This window comes from Cricetulus griseus, chromosome 4 (assembly GCF_003668045.3).
Source record: "Cricetulus griseus strain 17A/GY chromosome 4, alternate assembly CriGri-PICRH-1.0, whole genome shotgun sequence".
NCBI lineage: Eukaryota > Metazoa > Chordata > Mammalia > Rodentia > Cricetidae > Cricetulus > Cricetulus griseus.
The window spans coordinates 155008979-155035038 of record NC_048597.1 but is presented as its reverse complement, the minus strand read 5'-3'; the positions used below and the strand labels follow the sequence as shown (position 1 = coordinate 155035038).

At 52.0% G+C, this 26060-nt stretch overlaps 1 protein-coding gene across 1 annotated transcript; it reads right to left on the bottom strand.

Annotated features, from left to right (window-relative positions):
- Positions 1–546: 546 nt before the first annotated feature.
- Trim29 (tripartite motif containing 29) lies at positions 547–25584 on the bottom strand. Its single transcript, XM_027411897.2, has 9 exons — positions 24781–25584; positions 16593–16688; positions 15418–15651; positions 13784–13982; positions 11247–11348; positions 8823–8912; positions 6301–6396; positions 3343–3419; positions 547–609 (listed from the first exon to the last, which is right to left on the bottom strand). The coding sequence occupies exons 1-9, from the start codon at positions 25582–25584 to the stop codon at positions 547–549; spliced, it is 1761 nt and encodes a 586-aa protein (XP_027267698.1).
- Positions 25585–26060: the final 476 nt, after the last annotated feature.

Here is a 26060-nt window from a genome sequence, read left to right as displayed (position 1 = left end):
CAGCTGGACCATGACAAAGCCAGGTCGCTGAGACCATCCTCTAAGGCATGGCCAGGCCAGCTAGGCTTTAGTAAGTGGGATCCTAGAGGACACGCAGGGCCTGCCTCCTCCTGACAGGCTCAGGCTGCTGATAAAATGTGAGCCCAAGGAATGGGCACAGAGAGGTTGCCTTAACTGGGCACCTACTGTCCATGGTGGAGGGAAGTGGTCACACAGCCTGGACATCGGAGAGCCTAGGCAGGGGGAAACAGACTGGCACCATGAGGGCCTGGTGACCAGCTTTGGGAGAGGGTCACAAGAAAGAAGCCCAACTGTCTCTCACCCTGTGGTAGGTAACTTGGCCTCACATGTAGAAATCACAGTGACTGTATGTCACCAAGCAGAAAAAGAACCCATAGGGGAGCAGAGGAAGCCAGCATGCCCTGGGGAGGGGGATTGTCAGAGGCTGTGGGTGGGCAGAGCGGGGCCAGGCTCCTGCCCTACATTTGCAGCAGCTCAGGAAGCAGGAGCAACAGGAGAACGGGGTTGTGGAGCTCTGTGCTGAACTCATGGGGCCTCGTTGGACCCGATCCCACTGCCTTTGTTGACATAGAATGGCCGGTAGTGAGACTGTGAGGGAAACAGGAATGATTAGAGCAACCAGGTGGTAGCAGAACCGCCTAGCCAGCCCACCCAGCCTAGCCCTCCCAGAAGCAGCACTGGAACAAATCTACAGCCCGCTGTGCCCTGTGACCTGACTTGCAAGGTCTACCCGCCTATCTTGCTGCTAAGTGGTGGCCCCTTGATATCACCAGAACTTCTGGGTCCAAATTCTAACTAGAGTCCCTTCCTGCCACTTAGTATATGAGCTTGGATTTCATCCGCCACCCACAATGTCCTCCTAGTGCCACCGCAGCCACCATGTGCATGAGCACTCTGTGTTCTACAGAACTACACAGCACTGTGCCAAGAGCTTTCCATCGACAGACTCAATTAGGTTTTACAACCGTCCAATTAAAATAAGCTACTGTGATCATGGCCACTTTATAAGCTAGCAAACCAATGCACAGAGAGGCTAGGCAACTTGCCCAAGTCACCCAGCTAGTGAACAAGGGGAGTAGGATGAGAGACCCAGAGGCTGGATTCCAAGATCCCATCATCCCCGCCCCACCCCATTTCTTGGTATCATTCTTGTATCTCAAGCACTTTATATGTCAGCTTAGGCTCTCTGCATGATTCTCCCTAACAGACCAGTACAGAATGAGTGAACCACTGCCCCAGCCCACTGTGCTCCCCACCCACCATCCCTAAGCGTGGAACAGGAGCCTCTCTAGCCAGAGCCATGAATAGCTTTCCCAGACTCCTCTCTGGGTCACATCACATGGCAATTTCAGGGAAATCAGTCTTTCTCCTTTTGTTCTCCTAATCCTTGCCTTGGGGCTCTGAGAAGTCAGGTCCCCGAGGCTGGAAAGGAAGAGCAAAGTGTCGATGTCCCTGGCTACTAGAACACACTGCTGGCCTCAGGAGGGTCTCAGGAATCAGCCCTGTCCCTAAGTGGGTCAGACATGAAGCTTCTCTGTGCTTCCCAGACATCTCTGGTCTGTGACTCTTGCATAGCAGGAGTTGGGCCTAGGCAGTGCCAGGGCAGGAGGGTTTGCAGCCCAGACCTGGGCTAAACCATCAATTCACGAAGGAAGAAACTGCTGGGCATTGGTGGCACATGCCTTTAATCCCAGTACTTGGGAGACAGAGACAGGAGGATCTCTGTGAGTTTGAGGCCAGCCTGGTCTCCAGAGCAAGTGCCAGAATAGGCTCCAAAGCTACACAGAGAAACCCTGTCTCAGGAGAAAAAAAAAAAAAAACCTGCACAAAGGAAGAAACTGAGGCCCAAGAACAGAAATCAAACGTGGACAAAGTCATGAGGCTGCCCTAGCAGAGCAGGTTCTCTAGCCCTCAGGTCCATTCCAAGACCCCAAAGCAGTCCACAGGTTAAGGTGAATGGATTTGTCTTTCAGAACGGCTGAGTCAATGGCATATGGATTGCAGGCCAACGAACATGGCTGTAGTCAGAGGCTGGGGCAATGGGTGAGTAGGGTGCTCTTTGCCAGACCTCCCTAAATAGGATCGAAGTATGTGGGAGTTAGAAGGACTGTGAGATCACCCAAGCTGAGGAATTCAAGTTAGAAATGGAAAAACTGAGGCATGGAAGATCCACTCATGCACGATCACAGAGCAAACTGGTGATGGCTGGGTCCCAGTTGCCAGGCAGCTTGCATCTTAGGCTGGCCTCTGTGCACACTACACTGGCTTCCATCGTCCCAGCACTAGGTGCCAGTTGGACACCATAGCCTTGTCCTGCTGGAGCCCTCAGAGACTGGAGAGCCTTCTCTGTAGGGCCTCAGGTCTGGGGGACAGGAATGTATATGACAGGGAAAGGAATGACTTTCTCCCATTATCTACTTTCCACAGTCCTGCTGCTTCAATGCCCTTGGGCCCAGCTCCACATTACACACGCAATCACTTAGCTCCTCTCACCCACAAATTAAAGAGTTTTTCCAATTAAACCAGCCCCAGCTGCTCTTTGGAGAACAGGGCAAATCCTGTGCTTTGACCTCAAAATGCAAAAGCAGTGGAAGCCAAGAGCTCGGAACCCACCATCTGAACAAAACCCTGATGCTACCTGCATGGTACACTGGTTAGCCCTCTCAGGACCTAGCACAAACCCTGGGGGGAAAACAGTAGGGGAGATAAAGGCTCCAGGGTAACAGTCTCTGATCACTGCTATTCCCAGATGTATCTGGTCTGCAGGGAACTGGGGGCCACCTCATCTCATCATCATATTATAAGAATGAAGACTTGAAAAGGGTATGTGGTTCTGAGGTGCCAGCAGGTGGTCTGGATCCTTGGCCACCCACACCACCAGTGCTGCTTTCTAATAACCCCAGCTTAGGGTTATTAGAGAGTAAATCCTGATACACATGTCCAGTGTTCCAGCTCCCCCAAGCACACGCTATCACCCCTAATGGCCTCTATGCTATCCTAGCTGGAAAGTAGACCCAGGAGTGGGACCCATTTTCAGGATGCCTGTCCAATGGACTAAGTATTTACAATCACACACCTCTTGGAAACCAAGCCACCATTGTTACCCAGTGATTACTTGCAGTTGCAAACACTGGCTGCCCAGCTACAGATTCTAAACACAGGTCAAAGGCAGTGTGTGTTTACCTAGGTCCCCTGCATATAAGCCTGTGTGTCTCTCTTTCCCTTTGCTACAGGTGGTTGTTTGAGTCCTTGCTGCCTCCCATGTCCTTGGACATGGCTGTGCTCTGCAGGACCACCCTCCACTAAGTGCACCTTACTCACCAGCAAAGTCTGCTTGCCAGATTTCCAAGTCTGAGGCTGGGCTTTGGAAGCCTGACTCCGGAGGATGGAGGGATAGCCTGGGAAGACACGATGCTCCAGTCAAGAGAAGTTTGGGCTGGTGCCCAGGGACCCCAACAGATGGAGCAGCATAGCTCCCTGCCCCACGGTGACCCCGAAGCATCATCCAGCCCAAGAGCAAGTTCAGCCACCTGCAGAGGTGTGCAATAGCTGGGATGGTGCAGTTGTCAACTAGAAATCCTGGGAGGTTAGCCAAAGGAAGAAGGCGGCAAGGCAGACAGGCAGAAGGAGAAGGAGCCAGCCAGGTGGGCAGGGACAGACAGTGGGAAAATGTTGCCTCCCAGTCCAGACGTTCACTATGCTGCTAGGAGCACCACCCACTTGTCCTGAGGGCTTACCGCCAAAGACCTATCTCTTTCCCAGAGTCCAGGACAGCCCTTCAGTCAGCAGCCCCTGCCAACACTGCCCAGAAGGAAGGACTCCTGGCTCTGCGGTGTTATGCTGGGGTCAGGGTGATGTCTCTCATTTATCGAGGCCCACTTGTGCCAAGCACCATGTGAGTGTCTGCCCCTTGCTTGATCCTCCCCTCTCTTTAGTGCAGCAGTTTGCCTGAGTCATATGGCAGCAAGTGGCTATCAGGATTGGAACCCACAGCTTGCTGGCCTCCAAAATCCATAATCCCATTCCTTCTGCTAGTGTCACAGCTCACTAGCAGCAGACCAGGAACCCACAGAAGAAGGGCAGCCATTTGCCAGTGTGACTGTCACTCAAGGTTAGGACAGCAAGTCCAGGATCCTAGCAGGTGGCTCTCTGTATTTGGTGAGACAGTGCTAGCCCAGAATGAAGCTGCCTGACACCTCCCTCCGTCTCAGCCCAGGACCCCTATAAAGAACTAAACTGATAGCACAATGGACCCCTCTTCCCCATTCAGCCCACAGGGCAAACAGCAGCATCTGGGAATAAGCTGGCCTGTGACTTGGAGAATGAGAAACTGGGGAGATTAACAGCATCTGTCCTTGGCAGCCACTGTCCAACAAGACTATAGCATTTCCCACTGCACTGAGCAAGAACCCCTGGGAATGTCCCTGCATGTAGGGTAGGAACTGCCTGAGAAAGAGAAGATTCTGTGGGCCCTGAGTGACGATGAAGATTGGGAATTAAGACCTCACCTCTCGGTTTCCAGAAAGAAAAACCCGCACCAGCTGTAAGAGCTAGGGGTGGCCCATGAGAACAGCCTTGGCAGCAGGCAGAAGTCCAAAGAGAGTGAGCTAGGATGGCAGGGACAGGGGACATGCATCTCTCTCTGGGGAGCTCTGAGGAATAGGGACCAGGATACCCTAGAAGTGGCAGGGATCTCCCCCAGGGTGGCCCACCTGCCCTACTATGGCAGAGGAAGGGAAGGGGTGGAAAGAAGGCGGGTACCGGGATTGTTTTTAAACAGCCCACTGCGGTCCAGTGGCTTGGAAAACTCTGCAGTGGCCTGTCCCAAGGTTGTGAACTGATAGGGGGCTTTCCCAGTGCCTGCTGGGAGAGAGAGAGGTGTTAGCAGCATGTGCCTACTATCCAGGAGGCTGAAAATCTAACACCTCACTGGGGCACTGTGCTCCTCCATGCTCCACAGCCTTGCTCAGACCTGGGAGCTAGAGCCGGCTTGGCAGCCCCAGTGTTCCCTGTCTGCCTGTGGGTCTGGTAGAGGATATGGAGAAAGGAAGAATAGGTCTCAGGACTTCAGGCTATCCTTCTCCTGACATACAGGGCAACCTGTCTAGGCCATTCCTAGTCAGCCTGGTGAGTTACTCTGCTTGAGGGTGAGGTGGATTCACTGTATCTGAGAAGAGGCCCTTCCAGGGTGGGCCTTAGCTGAAAGCTCTAATGCAGTCTGATGGGGAATGTCTGAGAGCTAGGAGCTGTCACCCTCTGTGTCAGGTGGCCCTCAGGCTAGGCTTGAGCAAAGAACAGGTAAGCATATGCTGAGAGCCAGCATGCCAAGGTGAGTCTCAGAGTATTCCAGGCCTGGCCCAGAGACTGGACTTCTTCTGGATCCTGCAGGCTGGAACCCCCTATTCATTCCCTTCTTCAAAGTCACTGAGACCTGTTGTAGCCCAAGAATCCTGTCACTGATACAGGCTGTGCCTTAGCCTGGCTGGACCACTAAGCACTAAAGCTACTTCAGAGGCCGTTGTTTGCTGTGGGGGTCCTAGGGGGTGTACCCTAGATAGCTCCTTTCCCTCTCCATCCCAAGGGACCCAGCCTCTGATCCTCCTGGGACAGGCATTTTGGGTGCAGGGAGAGGTGAAATCCCTCCCCATCACAGCTGCCTCTATGGCCTAGAAGGAGAGACAGGCCGTGGGCCTGCTACACAAAATAGTACACCCCACTTCACTACACACTACTACACACTGCTTCAAGCCTATATTCTCAGGATGACTCCAACCCAAGGGAGTTGGAGTAGTAGTGTAGACCATTTAACCCGCACAAGACCTACAGGAATACAGTAAGTAGATGGGGGGTCAAGTATAGGACAAGAAGGTCACCCCCAAGAGGCCTGAGCCTGCCTCCCCAGAGGGGCTGCTGCAAAATAACTTTACAGGATCAAGTCAGTTTCTGGAGTCACTGGATAAACAGAGTTAAATCAATTCCATAGTAGAGAGGCTGGGAAAGTAATCCAAAAGGAACATTTAGGTCAAGCAGGTAGGGATGCCTCTCCAGTCACTGAGACCTGTTGTCCCAGCTCATCTTTACGAGCCAGTATGTATGTCACACCCAAGAAACACTGCCATGGCCGCACCCCTTCCCCATCTTTGGTTTGCACCAAAGGTCTAGGCTCAGCTTCCATTTGGTCAGAGCCCTCACCTCCAGAAGGTGAGGGAAGAGCTAGCCAGAAAGCAAACAGAGACTCAAGCAGAGCAGCCTCCAAGCAAAGCAAGGGGTTGAGCTCACCTTTCAGCGAGAAGGAGGAGTTGCCTGGCACAGTGGGCAGGTCCTCAGAGTTCTGAACAGTGGACGAGTACTCCCAGACCCTGGAGGTATAGTTACCTGGAAGGACAAAGAAGGCACGTCAGGCCCAGGTAGGCTGGTCTGGAAAAGAAAGGGCAGGACCAGGACAAGATCAAGTCCTTGACTCTTGGTTCCTTTGATACCTCTGAGGTCAGGATGCCACTAAGCCTGCATCACACTTCCCCAGTCTTCCCTGCTACAGAAGGTGTATAAAGGATAGGTGTGCTCCTGCAGGCCACTGTCCTCAGCATAAGAAACAATTTGTACTTTCTAGTGTGCTATGACAAGGGATGTGGAGTAGCCTGTGCCACCGTGCATGTGAAAGGTCAAGAGTATCTGGATGCTGTTCCTCTCTGTCCACCTTTCCATGGTGCTTCTAGGACCAAACACCAGGCTTGCACAGCAAGTACCTTTACCTGCTGAGCCATCTTGTCAGTTCCTATCCTCAGAACAGCGGGGAACACTTAACACAACCCAGGGGTCTTGCATGAACTGTTCATTCCCACCATTCCCACCCACTTCCTAGAATTCCAGCCAAGTTGTGACCTCACTTCCTCCAACAACAGCTTCTTTCTTGCCTCTGGCTTTGGATCCAGAATGGTCCTTTGCTTGGGCTGGGCCCTTGCTCCCCATCCCCAGAAAATTCATACAGCATGTCTCCACGTCACTTCCCTCAAGTCCCTGTGTGCCTCTTCCTGCTGCCTCTCATCATCCTGCACATCCTGTGCCCTGGGTCGCAGCTGGCTGTCTAATTGTCCATCTCCTGTGGTTCTGGGGACATGTTTGTTTGGCTGAACATCAAACCGACGCCTGCCAGAGCCTTATTCCTAGAAGGTACTCGCTGCATGTTTGATGGATACACGTGCTAACTAATGAACAAAATAAATACAAACATAGCCTATCACTTGGGGACAGAGACAGTTGACAGAATGCCTGGTGTCCTGTTCGTGGGGGTGAACAAGCTAATAGACAGCTATGTGCAAGAAGGTTTCTATGGTGTGTAACAAAAGGAAATAGGGAGAAAGCAAGGGCATCAAGATGGCATTGGCATCCCCACTGATGAAGCACCCACATTTTCTTCAGTAGCAGAGAGCCTTGGGTACCTCCTAAGTTAAGATCCTTCTGCAGCTGTGCCCACTAACCGTGTGTTTCTCTTGTCCCTAACAGATAAATTGGGTGAAATAAGGCAAGTAGCCACTCTGAGGTTGGATTTGGGGGCCAGTAAGAGTCAGGGACAAGGACACACCTCCACTGAGTCATGTACTAGCCATGAAGTGGTTCAAATGAATTGTCTTGCTGTCATTCTCTCCTACAGATAATTTTGTATTGGTCACAGCTGTAAATCTTTTGTATGTGGAATGAGATAGCTAATGGGTGGACATGTGTGCATGCACATATGTACACATGCCTGTGCCCGAGGTCAACATCAGGTGTCTGTAGTCACTTATGCACCTTGTTTTGGGGGACAGGGCCCCTTTTGAACCTGGAATTTGCTGATTTGGCTAGACTGACTGGTCAGCATGGCCCCAGGATCCCCCTGTCTGCAAGCACTGAGATTTCAGGCACATGGAGTCAAGCCCAGCCTTTACACATGAGTGGTGGGAGTCAAACTCAGGTCCTTGTGTTTGCATGGCAAGTACTTTACCAACAGAGCTAGCTTCTCAGCCCTTACAGCTATGAATCTTAATAACCAGTTAGAGAGGTCCAGGCCTTGACCTCTCCACCAGATGTCAGTGACCTTCCGTTTTCCAGGTGTCTATTCTTTACTGAAGAGACTTCCCAGTGCTGGATCTGGGGAGGGGGGGTGCCTGTCAAAACTGTCCCAGTCCCCATGAGCTCCATCCCCCAAACAGAGGCTTCAGGAGTGCACAGTCCTGACCCAGAGTCCAGCACACAGAGCAGGAGACCCTGTATCTGACAGCTGTATTTGGGGAAAGCATATCCCCACCCCCACCATCATGGCCATCATGGCAGTGCCTCTGGGATGTCCAGGCACACTGGTGTCAAGTCATGCCTTCCTTCCCATTTGCACTTTAGATAAGTCGCTTTAGTATGACATGGCTAATACAAAGGTCAACTCGGGTCTGTCGGCCTTCCGTCCTGATGCTTGCTGGGAAAGACCCCCACAGCCAACCTCATGGTACACAATCACCCCATTTCCCCCTACTCATCCTTTAGGGATAAAAGCAAATGGACTGTGAAGTTTTTAAGATGCTGGGTTTCAGCAGCTTCTCCCCAAGCCTAACTAATGACATCATGCATTTCTGCATTAGCCCACACACATGTACACACACACACACACACACACACACACACACACACACACACACACACACCCTGTCCTGGCCACATTTCTCTTACACTGGGTAGTCAAGGCATTCAAATTCAACCAGCCCATACACCATCCTATGTCCTCCTGCACACCTACGTGGGCCCCTGCCTACCCTAAGCTGAGCCCATCCTACCTTTTGTGCCATACAGATTGCTGAAATTCTTCTGGTTGGTCTCCTTGGAGAGGCGGCTGGGCGATGATGGCTGATAAGTCCGGGCCCCACCTGTGGGGCAGGAGCAGCATTGCAGAAAGGTGGGCCTGACTCGGCTCTGACTTGTTGAGGGGAATCCCAGACAGGACCCCAAACATCTCCCTGAGATCCCACTGGACTCTTCCATTAGGAACAGTGCCTGGGTCTAGCCTGAGGCAGTCACAAAACTCATCACCCAAATGGGGACCCTTTAAGAAGCAGAGGGGTCAGGCTGGAGAGATGGCTCAGAGGTTAAGAGCACTGACTGCTCTTCCAGAGGTCCTGAGTTCAATTCCCAGCAACCACATGGTGACTCACAACCATCTCATTATGAGATCTGGTGCCCTCTTCTGGTGTGCAGATATACATGACAGCAGAATGTTGTATACATAATAAACAAATAAAATTAAAAAAAAAAAGAAGCAGAGGGGTCACTATTGGTCATTGTCTCCAGAGCATTCTGGGTGTGCTAAGATGCTCAGTCATTGAGGCTGGATGGTTCTGGGTGTGCTAAGATGCTCAGTCATTGAGGCTGACAAGCCAACACTTTGCTCCTGAGCCAGGGCCTGTCCGAACTGGACTGCAGAGGCTGGGATCCAGGGCAGTAGGAAGAAGGAGAAGCCATGACAATGGTGGCAGTGGGGGCAGAGGCTTTGGGTCCTCACCCAACAGACCTAGCCTCCTACAGAAGCCTAATGAGCCAGCTGGGAACTTGTCCCAGGTATCAACACAGCCTGTGGCTTCTCCCCACCCTCCTGCATTATGTTCCCACACAGCCCTGTCAAGGCCCTCCTGTTGTCTCTACCCCTCTTCCTAGACACCATATACCTCACCCACTGCTGGCTCACCCAGCCCAACACCTGCCTGCCTGTCCTCTTTCTGTCATAGTCCTGCCCCCCACCCCACCCCTGTACTGGGCAGAGAGTCCCTTCTTCCTCAGCCTGGGAACTAACTTCTCCAAGGGAGGGGGTCACCATCACTGCCTAACCCCACCGACTCCAAACTTCCAGGCTTGGCCTGACAGCCTTTAGTAGCCCTGTTTCCCTGGTCCCCTTGACATCTCAGCAGCCCCTCCCATGCCTCTCTGAGCCTGGGAGCTGCAGGTGTCCTGCCCATCCTGTCCCTGCAGGGCAGGGACACCAGAGGAACCTGTTTCCTCCACCTACAGATGTCACAACTGTGACCAGCCTCAGGCTGGCTCAACCCTGGCACTCTCGGGGAGCCTTTGTGGCAGGTCGCACTCCCCACACCTGGTGGCCAGCATGGGGCCACTCTGTCCATGGGTCTCTCTTATGCAGAGAGAATCAAGCAGGAGCCAGTGGGGTTTGGACCACCCCATCAGGCTAGTCTTTGACCAGGGGGAGAGCCAAAGGGACCAGGCTAGAGCGAGGCAGACATGGGTTTTTAAGGAGAGGGCTGCTAGGGATCCAGCCAGCACAGTTTGTCCTTTCATGGAACTGGCTAAGAGCAGAACTCTGGACAGAGAGGGGACAAGAATGATGTCAGAGCCTAGTTCACCCCAGGAATGTCAGGCAAAATTCCAGTAGCCCTCTAGCCTAGAACCTCCCAAAAGTCTGAGTGCTGTTTTGAAAGGCAGGGTATAGAACTTCCTGTCTGATGAGCTCACTTCTCCCAATCCCTAGCTCTGCCCACTGTGGATTTATCTGTCTGTCAGTAGCTGCTCAGGGCCTCTGGCTCCTCTTCAGCTAAGTGCCTCCCCAAATCTTCCCCCTCCCATCCCACCCTCCACTCTCCAGCATCCCCATTCCTCTCCAGGCCCCCTGGCTCCCACATGCACCTGCATGCCCCTTCGACCCTGGGCCTATGGCCTGGTACACCCACCCTTATGCAATAAGCACTGTTGTGGTTTGTGGTTGGCATCTAAGAACATTTAGACTATCCTGAGCCAGGGACAGGCAGACCCTGGCCTAGAGGCCCCCAGGCTGTCCCCTAGAGGGTGGGCTAAGGAGGCAGGTGACTCAAGGGAAAAACACGGAGGGGCAGACTGGCCCGGGAAGCAGCAGCCCTACCCAGGACCCAGTTACTTGCAGCAACTTTGGCAGAAGCGCCACACAGCTCTGGGATGCCAGAGAAGAGTCTGCCAGATACTCTGAAGGACAGAGGCTACAGGAAGGGAGAGACTGACAAACTGCATCAGGGACCAATGCATCTAAGGAGCCGAGTGCTGGATAACCTGTCACCAAACCAGGACACACGTCACCTGAGAGTGAAAGGAGGCACTGATTACCCCCACACGGGGGCAGGAAGTAGGTGCCAGACACACTGCGTTATGGTCACTCTACCCCGGGAAGAACCTGTCTGAGGGCGACTTGGGACCTCGGCCATTGGTAGCATGCTCTCCCTCACCCTTGGGTGTGAGGTACATGGAGTATCTCTTCATGGTATCAGGTGTGCTCCACTCATTCCCGTAGCTGCTGGTGTAGCTGTTCATGTAACGATGGTCACCACCTGGAAGAGAGGGACATGTGAGGAAGAGAAGTTAGCTCACAGGGAGAGCCAGACTCTAACAGACTCAGAGGATGTGGCAACACTGAACATACCAACCCTGCTACTCCAGTGAGCCACTGCCCAGGCACGGTCTTATCCTTGCAAGGGCAATTGTGTGCGTGGCAAGGAGATGCCCAGTTTTGGTGTCCATTTTATTTATTTTGATTTATTTGATCTGTACATCAGCTCCTGGGCAGGTATGAACATCTTCATGTAACAGAAATGGAAATCAAGGCTCAGGAGGTGAGAGTAGTGAGATGCCCCTGGTAATAGGACAATCCAGGCAGAGTTGGGATTTGGCTTCTGACCCCACATCTTACCTCAGCCCCAACCATGACAGCATCAGATAGGGGAATGAGGTCCTGTCTTAGCCTCCATGGTCCAGGGATCTGGCCAGCTGTGAACTGCGCACAGCTGCAGGCCCTCAAACCCCAACTAACCTGTCTCTCAGTGCGCAACTCTGCCTCTTACCCTGCTGCCCTCCCACCCCTCTCCTGTCTGTTAGTGCTTTCTGACTTCTATTTCCTCCATCCTTCTCACTCTCTCAGGTAAGGAGTGAATGGCTCAGACCTATCCATCCTCATCTCCATCACCAGCGTCTAGCAGGATCCTGGCACACAGTAGACTAAAGGTGTTTGTCCAGCCCTGGTCCCACTAAACCAAAGATCTCTGGAGGTGGCCTGGTGTGTCTGAGCCCTGGGCCTGTGGGGGTGGGAGTGCATCCCTGGTCTGGTAGGCAAGCCATCATCAAGGAGCAACAGATGGTCAAGTCAAGGCCTGACTCATATGCTACCCATCCTCTATCTCCTACAACAGATATCATCTAGCCACTAGGCAACAGTGACAAAAACATGACACAGGCAAAGAAGGCTTGCCTTGGGCCCGCATCACAGGTGCAGGGCAGCTGAATCAGCATACCCAACCTTGCTCCTAGATACTGTCTCACTACACACCTTACAGAGGACGCCGGACCACACCTGTACAGAGACTGTGGCTCAAACCATCATGACCTAGAAATGCAAAAGTGAGGCACCAGGAGGCCGGGTGGTTCCTACAAGGCTCACAAGCCACCTTACCCCAGTTAGGGCTGTCCTCTCTCATTTGTCCAAACCATACCCAGTGACTCCCCTGCAAGGTTAGTACCACAGAGGCAAAGATAGTCCTTCCTCAAACTGCTGCTGCTGCTGCTAGCCCCGCTTGAGATGAGAAGGCATAGCAGCCAGACTAGCAGAGTGTGAAGCCCAACACGACCCCCTCCCTGTCATCTGGGGGCCCTTTGAAAGGCTGCTTCTCTGAGTATCAACCTGGACATCTGCAAGAGGCAACACCCCACAAGGGAGCAGAGAAAGGCCAAGGAAGGAAGGGACTCAGCATAATGCCCACGTCGCGGGAGCCCTCAATCACCTCAGCTGTCACCATCCCCATTAGTATTGTGGCAATTGTCATTAGGAAAAGGCTGTCAGGATCTGAGTGCCATTTTAAGCCAAATGATTGTCTTGCTAAAATGTCTTATCTGTCCTTAGGTGTGATTGAATGTCCCCCATATTTCACAGGGACACTGCATGGTATCATGCCCAGGTGCTCCCCTACACACTCCTAGGCCCCTGTTCTCAGGGAAGAGTGATGTGCTCCACCTAGAGACCAGATGGAATCATTTCCAGTGTGTGTTGATGGCTATGAGGCCTTAATAGGGCTGTTTTTGAAGACCTTGCACTGGACCTGAGCCATCGGGGTGTGGCCTTGGAGAAGGTACCCAGGCTTTGGGCCCTAAAGGGATCAGGATTGGGTAGAATGGGGCTTAGCAGGGCTGTTCCTCAGGTTAGGAGGCTTTCTGTGAGAGAATTCGGTTGACCTCTATAGGGAAAACATGACTCAGAGTAGGAGCTGATTTTTGGGCAGGTGAGTCAGAGACACGCCATGCCCCATCATCTTCAACCCACCGCCAGGCCAATTTCAGCCTGTGGGCTCAACACTACTCAGCACAGCCATGGCGACAGGCCTCCCTCCAGGCCCAGATGTAATTCTAGGTTACTTCTGAAGCCTACAACTCATCCATGCGAAGTCTGGCCCATTCAAGCAGCAGCAGTATGCAACTGCTAGGTTAGACCTGGCAGTTAGATGGAACCCGGACGAGACCAGTCCTTGATGCTAATGAATGCGCCCACAGAGGAGGCACTTGTGCAGCAGTTCCCAGAATCTCTCTGCTCTAGAGGCCCCTCATAATAGCTACCAATTCAATAGGAGTGCTAGAATCCCTGAACCCTAGTCTGAACATGGTCCCATGGATGAGTGAATGGAGACCATGAGTCAGCTATCCAGGTTCCTGTCTACATCAGGCAGCAGGAATTGACTGAGAAACACTCACAGCCTGGCCCCGTGGACAAGGGAGTACCTACCATTCTCCATATGGTTCCTCTCAATGAAGTTGCGGCTCAGATCGGCCTTGCACATCTTCTCAACGTGGCGCATGCACACGTTGAGCAGGTCATCCTTGAAGTTGCCAAGTGACTGTCCCAGGCCCTCTCCCTCCAGCAGGACATGGTAGGTGGGCAGAGGTGGGGGGAGGGAGTAATTGCTCATCAATGCACCAAATTCCTACCAAGAGAGAAAAGCAGCCATTAACTTTGCCAGTCTTTGTAAGTTATGGAGACCTTGGTCTGCAAGTGAGCTCTCGGTTGAACTGGAGACTGCACTGAGAGCCAGAGGGCTGAATTCTAGGATCAGCTCAGTATCTAGCCTTACTTTTCCTCGCTTGGACAGACGATTGAGGAAATCAGCCTTGATTGAATTAGCATTTAGATGAGTGACTCCATGGTTCACACCACTGACGTGTATACAATACACATGCACAGGAAGTTGTAAAGGTGACACAGGCTGTGTAGACTTTGGGGAAAGAGGTACATGAAAAACTAGAACAGATGGGTATTTCCATCTTGACAGCCTCATTCAATCCTGCCTCAACACTTCCCTTCTCCATCCTGGAGTATCCCTCCTCCTTCTCAAGTCCTAAGCAGCCTGCAAGACCCTATCCAAACTCCACCAAGTCGTCCTTAGATTGCTCCAGCCCGCTGGCCCTTCTCTGAATTTCCATAGGCACTTATCTCCCGAGCCACATGCTTTATCATTTAATTACACACTTTTCCATATTGTTCTCTAATTGTACACGTCTTATCTTCCCAGCTGGATTGCAGCTGCTTGGGGGCAGAAACCATGTCTTATACTTCTCTATTCACCACAGCACCTGATAGAGTCCTGCATGCCCAGGAGTACCAAAACATTCAAGCAGACAGAAAGATGGATGCATGAATACACAAACAGATTAGATCCAAGATAACAAATTTGCAACACGTTTATGCCATTCCTCCCTTACCCAAAGCAGGCATCACTAATTAATCACAGAACTCTTTTTTATCAAGCCTGTAGCACTGCTGGTACGTAGCAATTGAACTTGGCACAAGGTGACATTTGTGTGCCATCCTTGGGGTAGACTGGATATAAAAGTAAACAGATGGAAAGAGCAGTAGTGACTGGGCAGATAGATGGTGGGTGGACGTTTAGTGAGTAGACGGGTGCTGGCAATGAGTGGATGGATGGTGGGTGGGTGGATAGGGAATGAATGGATGGGTAATAGATGGGTGAATTCGTAGTGACTGAAGGGCTAATAGAAGGATGGATGGGCGGGTGGATGGATGGATGGATGGGTAGATTGATGTGAGGGGGATGAATAGTGAGTGTAATGGGTGGGTGGATAGATGGATGAATGAATGGTGAACTGATAGGCAATGGATGGGCGGATGGATGGTGAGTGATGAGTAGTGGTGAATGGGTAGATAAATGGATGGATTGATAGTGGGTGGGTGGGTAGCAGATAGGTAGCGAATGGGGTGAGTAATGGGCAGATGTATGAACGCATGGATAGACAGTGGGTCAGTGAGTAAGGGTAAACGTGTAAGGCGTGCATGAGTGAGAGCCTGAGAAACTGGATGAGATGAGTAAGAGGACAAAGAGTTTGAGTGGTGGAGTCTGCTACCTGCAGAAACAGCACCGAGTCACTGATGCTGTGCAGCTGCTCCCGCGTCTGCTTGTCCTCGTGCAGCACCTTGGCCCTCTCATCCAAGGCATCCACGATCACTTTCACTTGGTCCACAGCATCCTGCTCCCGCTGCTCCAGGGCAGCTCTTACTTCCTCCTTTTGCTTCTCCAGGTCCCTCACCAGGTCCCTGAAGTTCTGCTCCAAGATAGCCTTCTCATTAGTGGTGAAGCTCTAGGTCCAGAATCAGGGGAGGAATGAAGAAGAGTTGCATTAAGGAAAACAAACAAACAAACAAAAACCCTAGTTTTCCAACAGACTCAAAGAACCCCCAGGACCCTAACTTTGCAAGTCACCTTGTCCACAACTCTCATTCAAAAGCATCATTGAGGGGTGCCACTTACTGATAAACATGCTAGTGTGTGGGTTATTGATTTGGATGGATTGCTTTGTTAACACTGCTTTGTTTGAGACAGGATCTCAAGTAAAACAGGCTAGCCTCAGACTTACTATGTCGTCAAGGCTTTGAATTTCTCATCCTCCTGTCTCTGCCCACTGAGTGCTGGGGTTACAGGTGTGTCTGCAGGTGTTTCTCATACTCTACTCTTCCTTATCTACTATGGTTGTTTTCCTGGGAGGGACAACACAAGCCACTATTCCATGCTCTAGTGACTCTATACAGACTCAGACAATCTCCTTCAAGTCAGGGTATGTTTGCTGAAACCCCAACCAGAGCAAACATTATTTGGAAAGTAAATCAGTTGGCTGTTCCTGAGGCCAGGCTCCACAGTCACTAACTTCATACTAGTCTGCAATTATCTGAGCCACAGCAGACATACTGCTTACTATGCTGGCCCAAGGAGAAAAGAAATGGCATGTATTTAGTAGCTGGGTAGTCTGGTAAGCAAAGCAGGCATTAGAGGATATGGAAGACACATTGAAGAATGGGTCTAGGATCTTTGTTTGCTGGTTCAGATGATGGGCAAAATCCCACCTAAATGCCTGACCTAGGCTGAGAAAGGAAGTGGATAGGAATGTCAAAGGGAATGGGAGGAACCCAAAGAAAGAAGTATGGATATCACTGTGGACCAAAGCCTGGAGCAGCACAGAGGTCTGCCTTCTCCCAAGCAATATAGGCAAGTGAGGGCGCAGCAAGGGAGCCTGAGGCTGCTCACCTTGATCCGGTCCTTCTCCTTCTGCCACTTCTCAGCCTCATCTTCAATCTCAATGATTTTCAGCTGCAGCTGCTCCTTCTGCAGTGACAGCTCGGTCTGTGGGGAAATGTGGAGGTTGAAATTGTCAGGAGCAGGGAGACAGGGGAACAGGACCTGAGACCCAGACTGCTGACTCAACACAAGAGCAAATGCAGGCAGATTCAACACTCATCCATATAGCCCTTAACTCAGCAAATGTTATCAGCACCCCCAGATCTGCTGGGCTGTGTGCTAGTGGCCAAGAATCCAGGCATGCATCAAACACCATACCTCTGTACTCTTGGATCACTAGGGCTGAGCAGCTCAGCCATGTCCTTAAAGGGGATAAGCTTCTTAATCCTTCCCACCTAATGAAGGGTGGGAGGCTCTTGCTCCTTCCAGTGGGCCTGGGGCCATTGGTGAAAGAGAGGATCTGGATTCAACCCAGTTCAGCAGAGCCCTGCCCAGGGAGTGGCTTGTAGCAGTAACCCCATGCAATGTTTCTATGGCATGACACAGGCCTTGTGTTGCAAAAAAGAGCTGGGGTTGCCGCCAGCACAGACTGGGTCTAGGCAAGCACAGCTGTAAACCTGTTTATAAGAAAGGGAACTCATCTGCAGTGTAGGCAAGATGGGGACTCTTCCCCAGGCTCTCTACAGGAAAGAATACAGGGTGAGGCCAGGCAGGGGATGAGAGGACCTGAGGCCCCTGTTCAGAAGCACTCAGACTGTTGGACCCTGGGGCAGCTGGGAAGAGGCTCTATCAGGAGGGCATTAAAACACCAGCATCACATCCACACTTGGCTTCCACGTGGGGGAAGGTCCCTCTCTGAAAACCAGCTGTAACTGAGGCAGATTAGAAGGCATGAAGCTAAAGCCAAAGCTATTCAATGAGTCGAGGGTATCTTTTTTTTCTAATGGGACCCACTGGAGTTCCCAAAGCCCTGTCTAAAGCTTGGAAGATAAGGGGTGATCATTCAAGGAAGTCTTGCGTGACTCAGAGCTTCCCATAACCACCATGGTTTGAAAACAGCCTCCTCTTTCTCTCTCTGTCTCTCCATTTTCTAGCCATCTCCCTGAGGAACCTATAAGAACAGCCACAGTGGAGAAATCACAAACCATGAGGATGATGAGCTCTCCCGGCAAGGAGTTGTGAGCATCTGGGCCTGGAGCATCATCAGATGCCTTTGAACATCTCGCCAATCTGAGGGTTGACTATGGGGTGTCTGCAGCAGATCCTGAGGGGATACCCTGGGATGCTTGCTGCAAACTCCAGAGCAGGGCATCCAATGGTAGAAAGGCTCCTATTGGCCTTTTAGAAAGGGTGTCCAGAGGTGAGGAAGGCAGGGACACAGGAGCCACAGAGACCCTCAGATGGGAAGTCCTGCTTCCGTTGCCTGCCCATCACTGCCACATTCCCAGGTTCTCCAGGCAAGAAGACTCTAAGATGCTCTCAGTAAGCACCTACCCCACCTCCAAAGTCTGACAACCCCACAGCATGGAAAATATCATCAACAGAGAGGAAGACTGGCTTTCAGGAAGAGATGAGGGTGGGGACTTGGCCAGGCCTCTGGAACAAGGCTTGAGGGAAGACACAGTAGTGGGAGGGAGGAGAACAAAGAGAGTGAGCCCCCACCCTCCAACTCTACTCTTTGAAAGTGAACAGTCACAGAGGCCAGGAAGCAAAGGCTGGCCAAGCTAGTGATATGAAGACCCAAATGTGGTCCAGGCCTGAGCAAGCAGATCTGCATCCTGAGGAATAGAAGACGGGAGATAATGGGTCTGTCCAAGCAACTTTCCCATCCCTAAAGAATTCCTGGGGATGGGCTGGAGTGGTGGCTCAGCCGTTAAAGGCTAGGCTCACAACCAAAAATACAAGAATTCCTGGGGAGACCAGGGTCAAAGTACAGCTGGAGGCTTCCCATGTTCTGCAGCTGAGCCTTTTGAATTGGCTCACCCAGAGCTCATGAATAAGAATCCAAGATTGAGACCCCTAACCACCACCCCAGGCAGGCTGCGGGGTCTTACAAGTGTCTTAACTTCTCTATGGCTCAGGAGCTTCGTCTGTGCTGTGGAGGTAACCTAAGCCCCTACACCCACCACAGAGGGTGTAGGAGAGATGGGATCAGCAAGAGAAGCTTCCAGAAAGCACCTGGCACAGAGTAAGTGCTGACTGAATAATGTCCCTGTGGTACATCAATATGGCACTTCCCAGGTTGGGCAAGGCGGTAGGCATGACAACTAGGATAGGGACAGGTGTGCTCAGGTGACTCTGCTGTGTTGGATGGTGAGTCTGGTACATGGGTTATGATGGGGTCCAGATATGGTATGTGAAAGGTTCAGGCATTATGCTGGCCTGCCCCTGTTACCTGGTGGAACAAGCAGTACCCTAGTCTGCCGAGGGTTCCATGGGAACCAAGTCTGCACGCAGGTGTAGAGGACCCCTTTAAAAGACAGATCCCTGCCCATTTATGCTCTCTCTACACTTCTCTCTCTACACTCTCTACTCTTCTCCTCTTCTCTGTCTGCTTCTGCTTCTCTTCTCTCTCTCTCTCTATGGCAACCGGCCATGGCGGTCAGCCATTTACCCTGTTTCTCTTCTCTCTTAGTCTCCCTACTCTGCCAGGCCTATAATAAACCGGTTAATATGTCTCATCCTGTGTTTCATCTTATGCTCTTCTTCTTCTTCTTCTTTATCTAATTTAAACAAAAATCTAATAGTATAGACATAAGTCAGGATAGGAGGACAGACTGAGGTTGGACACTGAGTGGCTGAGACTTCAGACTTAAGATGTAAGACACCATGAATCCTTGAAAGCGGAAGACTCTGGGGGAAGAAGGATGGAGGTAGAAAATGCTAAGGACAGGCAGAAATTCTGCAACTGGGAGAGGGTGAAAGCCAGAATCAAGAGCTAGGGGTGAGCAGTGGCTCCAAGAGACATCTACCAGGGGCTGTATGGTCAGCCCACAGCTGAGTAAAGGGCCCTTCCTAGGCGAATAGATTGCCCAGCCAAGAGGAAGAAAGGAGGTACTGAGTCCAAGGCATGGAGTTCAATGTGGCTTAAGCCATGAAGCATCTAAGTCAAGGATAAAGAGATCAGCCCCTGGGAGTCTACTCTGTGAAATGGAGGGAGGAGGAGGTCAGGGGCCTTCTGAGGTCAGGTGAGAAGAGTGGAGGTGTTGGCCAGCCACCTATGTTGGGAGGAGGAGGGGACCAGCCTGGACACGTGCAAGGGCAGGATCAGAAGTGGAGACAAGTTGTCTGCAGCAGTGGGCGGCAGCATGGGTCAGGGCAGAGGAGAGACCAGCTTTCCTTTTCTCTAGGGCTCAAAGGACGTCGGACACAGGCTGGGAGGGACCCGGTACCCACACCATAGCAAGACCAAACCTGCAGGGCACAGGAGGTTTCTGGGGCTGGGAGTCACAGAAATGGGCCTTCTTCCCCTCTAGGAGGAGTGGTGCCCCACTGAGGAGAGGGGTTAGGGTCAAATCTCTAGCGATGTGCCTCAAATCGTAGTGCTTGTCAGGTTTTTTTGTTTTTTGTTTTTTGTTTTTTGTTTTTTTTTCTGTACAGAAGTAACAACAGGGTGTCTGAAGACACCATGACTACAGAGGAAAGTAGTCATGGGCCACTGAGCATCTCCTACGAGCTAAAGACCCTGTGAAGGTCAATGGTGTTAGCCACGCCTTGAAGATGCAGCCACCAAGGGCAGGAGGGACTGTGTAGCTTGTCTGAGTGTGCACAGTGAGGAGAATGTAAGACCAAGATACAATCACAGGGCCACTTCTTATTCTGTGGCCCTCAGAGGCATCTCTTGGGCAGCATTCTAGACAGAGGCCTTGTCCTTCGCTCGTTTTCCCACCTCCTTGAAGCTGGTGAAGTTTAGCAATTCTCCCCTCCTACCGCCTCCCCCACCCACAAGGACTCCAGCTCCCTCTCTTCCACTCTCCCTCCTCTCACAGAATGGAGAGGCAGCCCCAGACGTCTGACAGGCTTCAGCTCCCCAGTGCTCCACCCCTCCCCATTCCTCTCGCCTGGCTCCCTCCCACTCCTTGATTCCTCCCCTTCACCCTGCCCAGGCCTGCCCCTAAATGCTTCCTTTGTTCCCTTCTCCCACACTGTCTGGAGCCTCTCCTCTCTGATGGTGGGGATGACCCTTGTGTGGGTCGCCCAGCATTGAAATTCTTGTGGCCTTGAGTGAGTAGAGGTCCCCTGAGAGCATAGGGGTGGCACAGTCTGTGGAGCTTCAGCCCAGATTGGCCATCGAGTGTAGGCATAATTAAGCACTAGACAGGTGGCCCGGCAAGGCCCCCAGGAGAGGATTCTGGCCCGCCAAGATCTTCCATCAGCCCGGACTAACTGCATAGGCCTTGGGCTGTGACATTTGCCAAATGAGCCAGTTAATTGCCAAATTTGTACTCCCAGACACATGGTAATTACCTGGATAAGAATCTGAAATGCTGAATAGATTTCATATTTCTAAACTCCCATGTCAAACAGCCCTATGTCTGTCCGACTTCATTGAGGTCCCCTTCTCACTCCCTTTGCTTCTTCACAGCCGCAGGTCTGAGGAAAGTGCTGACTAGGGTGAGACACTTCATCCTGACATCTGCAGACCAGCAGTGAACTCTGCAGACATCACCAACCATCCTTTAGCTTCAGTTTCCTTGTAGAGAATTGGGCTACCTTCCCCTGCCAGCTATACATAAGAATCCATGAGAACCAGAACCTCCTGGAGCAAAGCCTGGGACAATATGTTCTAACAAGTCATGGAGTGACCCCAGCTTGCAGCCTGTTGTTTGGAAGCCCTTGTTTGGAAGATCACAAGAAGACTCTTCCAATCCTACTGGGAAAAGAGGTTTGAAGTGGTGGAGAGAAATCCCAGCCCCTCTGCTCTTCTTCCCTGACCTTTGTGTGAGTCTTTGCATCTTTGAGCCTGGAATGGTACCCCACCCCACCAGACTGCTTCATTTGTAACCATGCAAATGCCAAACCCAACCCTGGCCCACACATGAGCTCCACAGAGACTGGATCACTACCCACCTGCCTGGTTCTCACTTTCCTCCCTGCTTCCTATCTCTAAATCTCTCATTTGATTGATCCCCTTAGGTTCCAACTATCATGTCCCTGTCTCATAACCAGACGTTCTCCCTGAAAATGCCCAGAGAGATTCGAGGCACCCTGACTTTTAGTCTGGCTCCTCTTCCTGAATCCTAGCCCCCACTATCTGCCCAAAGAGCTTTCCTCCCCAAACCAGCACAGCAAGAAACCCAAGGACCAGTGCCTGCATTAGCCTTGTAACGTAGTAGCTCGGCCTCATTCAGAGAATTGGGCAAGAAGATGAGAAATCAAGCCACAGGGCACAGTAACAGAACTGAGACAGATAATGCTGTCTACCATGTGGACGAGTCACTGAATATGAGACCCTTTAGGGTGGCACTCCAGCTTGAATGTCGTCAGCAATTGCCTTCTTACCCCAGTGATGTTGTGAAACCCAGAGACCATGTCAAATGTGCCTTAAGACGGGGCCACCTACAGCAGGCCGCTGTAACAGGAGGGACTTGGGATGGGTAGGGAAGTTAATGGATAAATAAGATTTTCATATCCCTCTTCATCTCACCTCCTACCATAGCATGAGAAAACCCACAGATAAGCTAGACTAGTGAGCATCCCTGGAACCGCTTGGGACATTGGGAGTAGAGAGGGAAACACTGAGGTCCACTAGAGGAAAGGGTCACCATTTGGCACACTATGTCTGTCCTCCAAGTCTGTACATAGAGCTGAGGTTCAAGGGATGAGTGCCTGTGGCCATGGGTGTCATCTTCAGTTTTGTGCAACCACCCCCAGACACTGCTTAGTGACCTCATCCAGCCTCAGCACAGGCCGGTAGAGCTGGTTCTGCCTGCTTCCTTGCGCGAAGTCATGTGGGAGATAGTGTTTGAGTGTTTCAGATGCCTTCAGAGGATGCCAGAATCGACAATCTGCTTCACACCAGTCTATCAAAAGACCTCCCCTGTTCTGGGTCAAAGTTCCCCAAGCCCAACATCCCATAATAGCTGGCCCTAGACAGACTGCTTCAGTGCTGTCTTCTGGCTGCTCGGTCCCACTCTATCCTTGTGTTGCAAGAATATACACAGGTCAGTTGTACACACACACAAGTTACCCCAAGTTCCCACCATAGCAGTCACTCCAGGATCCCATTCCCTTCCAAGGTGACTTCATATATTGCAAGACAACCTAGGCACATTTTTCTCCAGCCATAATATTAGCCAGGTTCCTTCCTTCCTTCCTTTCCTTGGGTGTGTGCCCCAGTCTGTGAAGTAAAGAGTAGACTGTGAGGCTGTGAATGCACCATTAGGCCTGCTATTCTCCCTCTGAAATTTATGTTTATGCTTCTGCATACCTGGGAGGGTGTTCTGTCTTGTTTGTCTGTCTAAGCCTCTACTTCCTTGCCTATGTCACAAGCCCTTGAGGGCAAGGACTCTCTGAGCCCTACAGCATCCACTGACTAAGAACAGCAACTTGGAGATCTCAGTGTCTCCAAGCCAAGCTGCCCACACCTTCCTGCCCCCCAGAGCCAATTCTTCTACAGGCACTCACAGTGGAGCCGAAGCTTGCATAGAAAAAGAGGTCTGTGTGTTTAACTGGCTCTCAGTGGAAGCAGAACCTGAAACGTTTGTTCCCTGTGCCCACTTTGTCTCCTTCTTACCCCAGAGTCCTCAGAGATGTTTCTAAGAATCCTGGGCCATCACAGAGAAATGTGAAAACAGTGTAGTCCATCCCTCAGTTTCACATGGAGGGAAATGAGCCACTCACTGGCTTGGAGCTAAAGACTGACAACCTCGTAACAGCCAGCCTGCCTCATTTCCCAGTGCCCTTAGAATTCTGCTTGGAATTCTAAGCACTGTCTCCACGAATGGGCTTCATGCTCCTGCCCTCTGTTGTCTATCATCGAGAAGCTAAGAGCCAGGCTGCAGCCAGGAGATGCTGGAGTCAGGGAACAAGCAAAACTGAAGACACCTTCGAGTACCAAATGATGTTTCTAAGAGAGGGTGTCTGATTCTGTCCCTACCTGTGACTCAGCACCTGCGGCCCCAAGGGTAGGGGCAAGAGACACAGAGTGAGAGTGACCAACAAGCACATAATCAAGGCTCTGGGCAAGGAGAGACCCTCTGCAATTTGAGGTACAAAAGCTAATGAGAAAGTAAAGCCCTTGCACTGGCTGCCAGGACGCTTTGTCCCCACATGCAGCTGAGTGAGCTCAGCAAGGGACAAAACCAGTGGCCCCAGCTGGGCCTTAACCCAGAATACCTTCCCCAGGTGCATCACATGCACAAGTCTCCACCTGCCCCTGCCTCTCCCCATGGAAGTACCGCCTCATCACACACGGGGAATTCACTCAAACACACTTACATAGCCCCCACACAAATATGGGCAGACACCCACATTCGCAGACATCCGCATGCGTATAAAATACACGCTTACATCCACCCGCCCACACATGCTCTCACTCCTGTGTTGTCCATCCACAAGCACAGACCTGTTGGCTGAAGCCACACAAACAAAGCACACAGGGCCCAACTGAGCAAGAGTAAGGGATGCCAAAGTGGGGGTGAAGGGCGTGGCTTCAGAACCAAGTACAACAAGCAGAGTAAGGGGTGTAAAAGCCTGGGGGGGGGGAGAAGGGGGGTTGAAGGAAATGGCTTCCAAGTTAGGGCAGATTCAAGTAGCTGCTGAACTGCAAAAGCAAACCTGGAGCCAGCAAAAAGGGTCTTTCAGGAGTCCTCAAATCCCCTTAATATGTCTCTCATTCTTGACCTACTCCCTAGGGTCCAATCCTGCTCAGTAGGGAAGAGTTTTCTATTCATAGAGGGGGCGGGGGGGGGGGGCAAGTGGAGCCCAGGAGAGAGTTTAATACAGTTTTACACTCTGGCCTGACTTAGATTTATCTCATGAACTTAGTCCAGCTTCTAACCTTTCTGGAGTTTCTATTCCCTCACTTAAGGATGCCCCTCTCCCAAGATCTTTGGCAGTTAGATCTCTGACCCCCAGGCTGGAGGTACAAAGGGGGAAAACTTGTTTTCTAAAAGAACGGAGCACAGTGGATTGAGGGTCAAGGTGGGAGGGGGGGAAGGGTAAGCGGGGAGCAGCCGGGGTCCTGATAAGTCACCTCCTTCTCAGCCTTGGCCTCCTCCACGGTCACAGTGCTGTGGTTCTTGTGCTCCTGGAACATGCAGAGGTAGCAGATGCAGGTCTGGTCAGTCTGACAGAAGAGCTCCATAGTCTTGCCATGCAAGGGGCACTTTCGGGCCTCGAAGTCCCGGATGGGCTCGAGCAGCTGGTGGTCACGGAAGGCAGCGCCCTCCAGGTGGGGTTTCAGATGAAGCTCACAGAAGGAAGCCTGGCACACCAGACAGGACTTGACCGCCTTCTGCTTGTTGCCAATGCAGGAGTCGCACAGCACCTCCTCAGAGCCAGACTTCGACCTCAGCAGGAGGCCAGAGTCAGCCCTGGGGTAGCTATTCCTGCGGATGTCCCCTGGCTCCACGATGGTCACCGTGGGTTTGCGGGGCTCAGAGAAGATGGACTTTCGCAGCTCCCCCTTCTCAGCAAAGGTCACAGGCGGCTTCTTGGAAGCCCCCAGCTGGAGCCCCGCATAAGGAGACCTCCTGCCTTCCGCAGAGTCCATGCTGAAGTAGTTGGAGCCTTTGTCATCCACAGACTCCACAAACTGGATGATGGGCCTGCGCCACTCATTGCTGGAAAACAGGGCACTCTTCCCCTCCCCTGACTTCAGGGCACTGCCCAGGGTCTTGCCCTCTGTCACTTCCCCACTGTGCCCGTTGGTTGTCTTGGTATCTTTGCTGTCTGCTTTAGTGCCATTCTCCAGGCTGCCATTGGGACCCGATGGGCTGCGAGTGTCCCTGGCTTCCGGGCTGGCCCCATTGCTCCTAGAGGCATCGGCACCTTCCATGGCAGGTCACTTGTTGGCCTGTTTCTGCTGGTTGGGGTCTCTTGGTAGGTGTCTCGGGCACGGAGTGGGACTAGCAAGCAGAGCCCAGGGACACACCTGTGGGGAGGAGAAGGTGGGGCAGGAGGAGGAGCCATAGGAGGAGCAACCTGACACAACGGGCCCAGGCGGGGCGGGGGGGGGGCGTGGGGGGGAGGCAAAGAGGCTAATTACCTGGGCCACGCCTGCACATTCACGCCCAGCCTGGGATTTTAAAGAAGTGTTTTTTCTCCCAGTTTTATTGCTTCCCACCATTGACAACCAGTTCGACTGCTTCTGTCTAAGCACTTCTAGCAGGATGGCAGAGCCTCTGTCCTCAACAGGTGGGCAGGCTTTGAGGAGGTCAGTGCCCCTGGGGGCAGAAGGTGAGGTGTCCAAGGAGGTCCATGGGACAGAAGGCTCTTAATTGGGTCACACAAGCCAAATCGCCTTGTAATTTG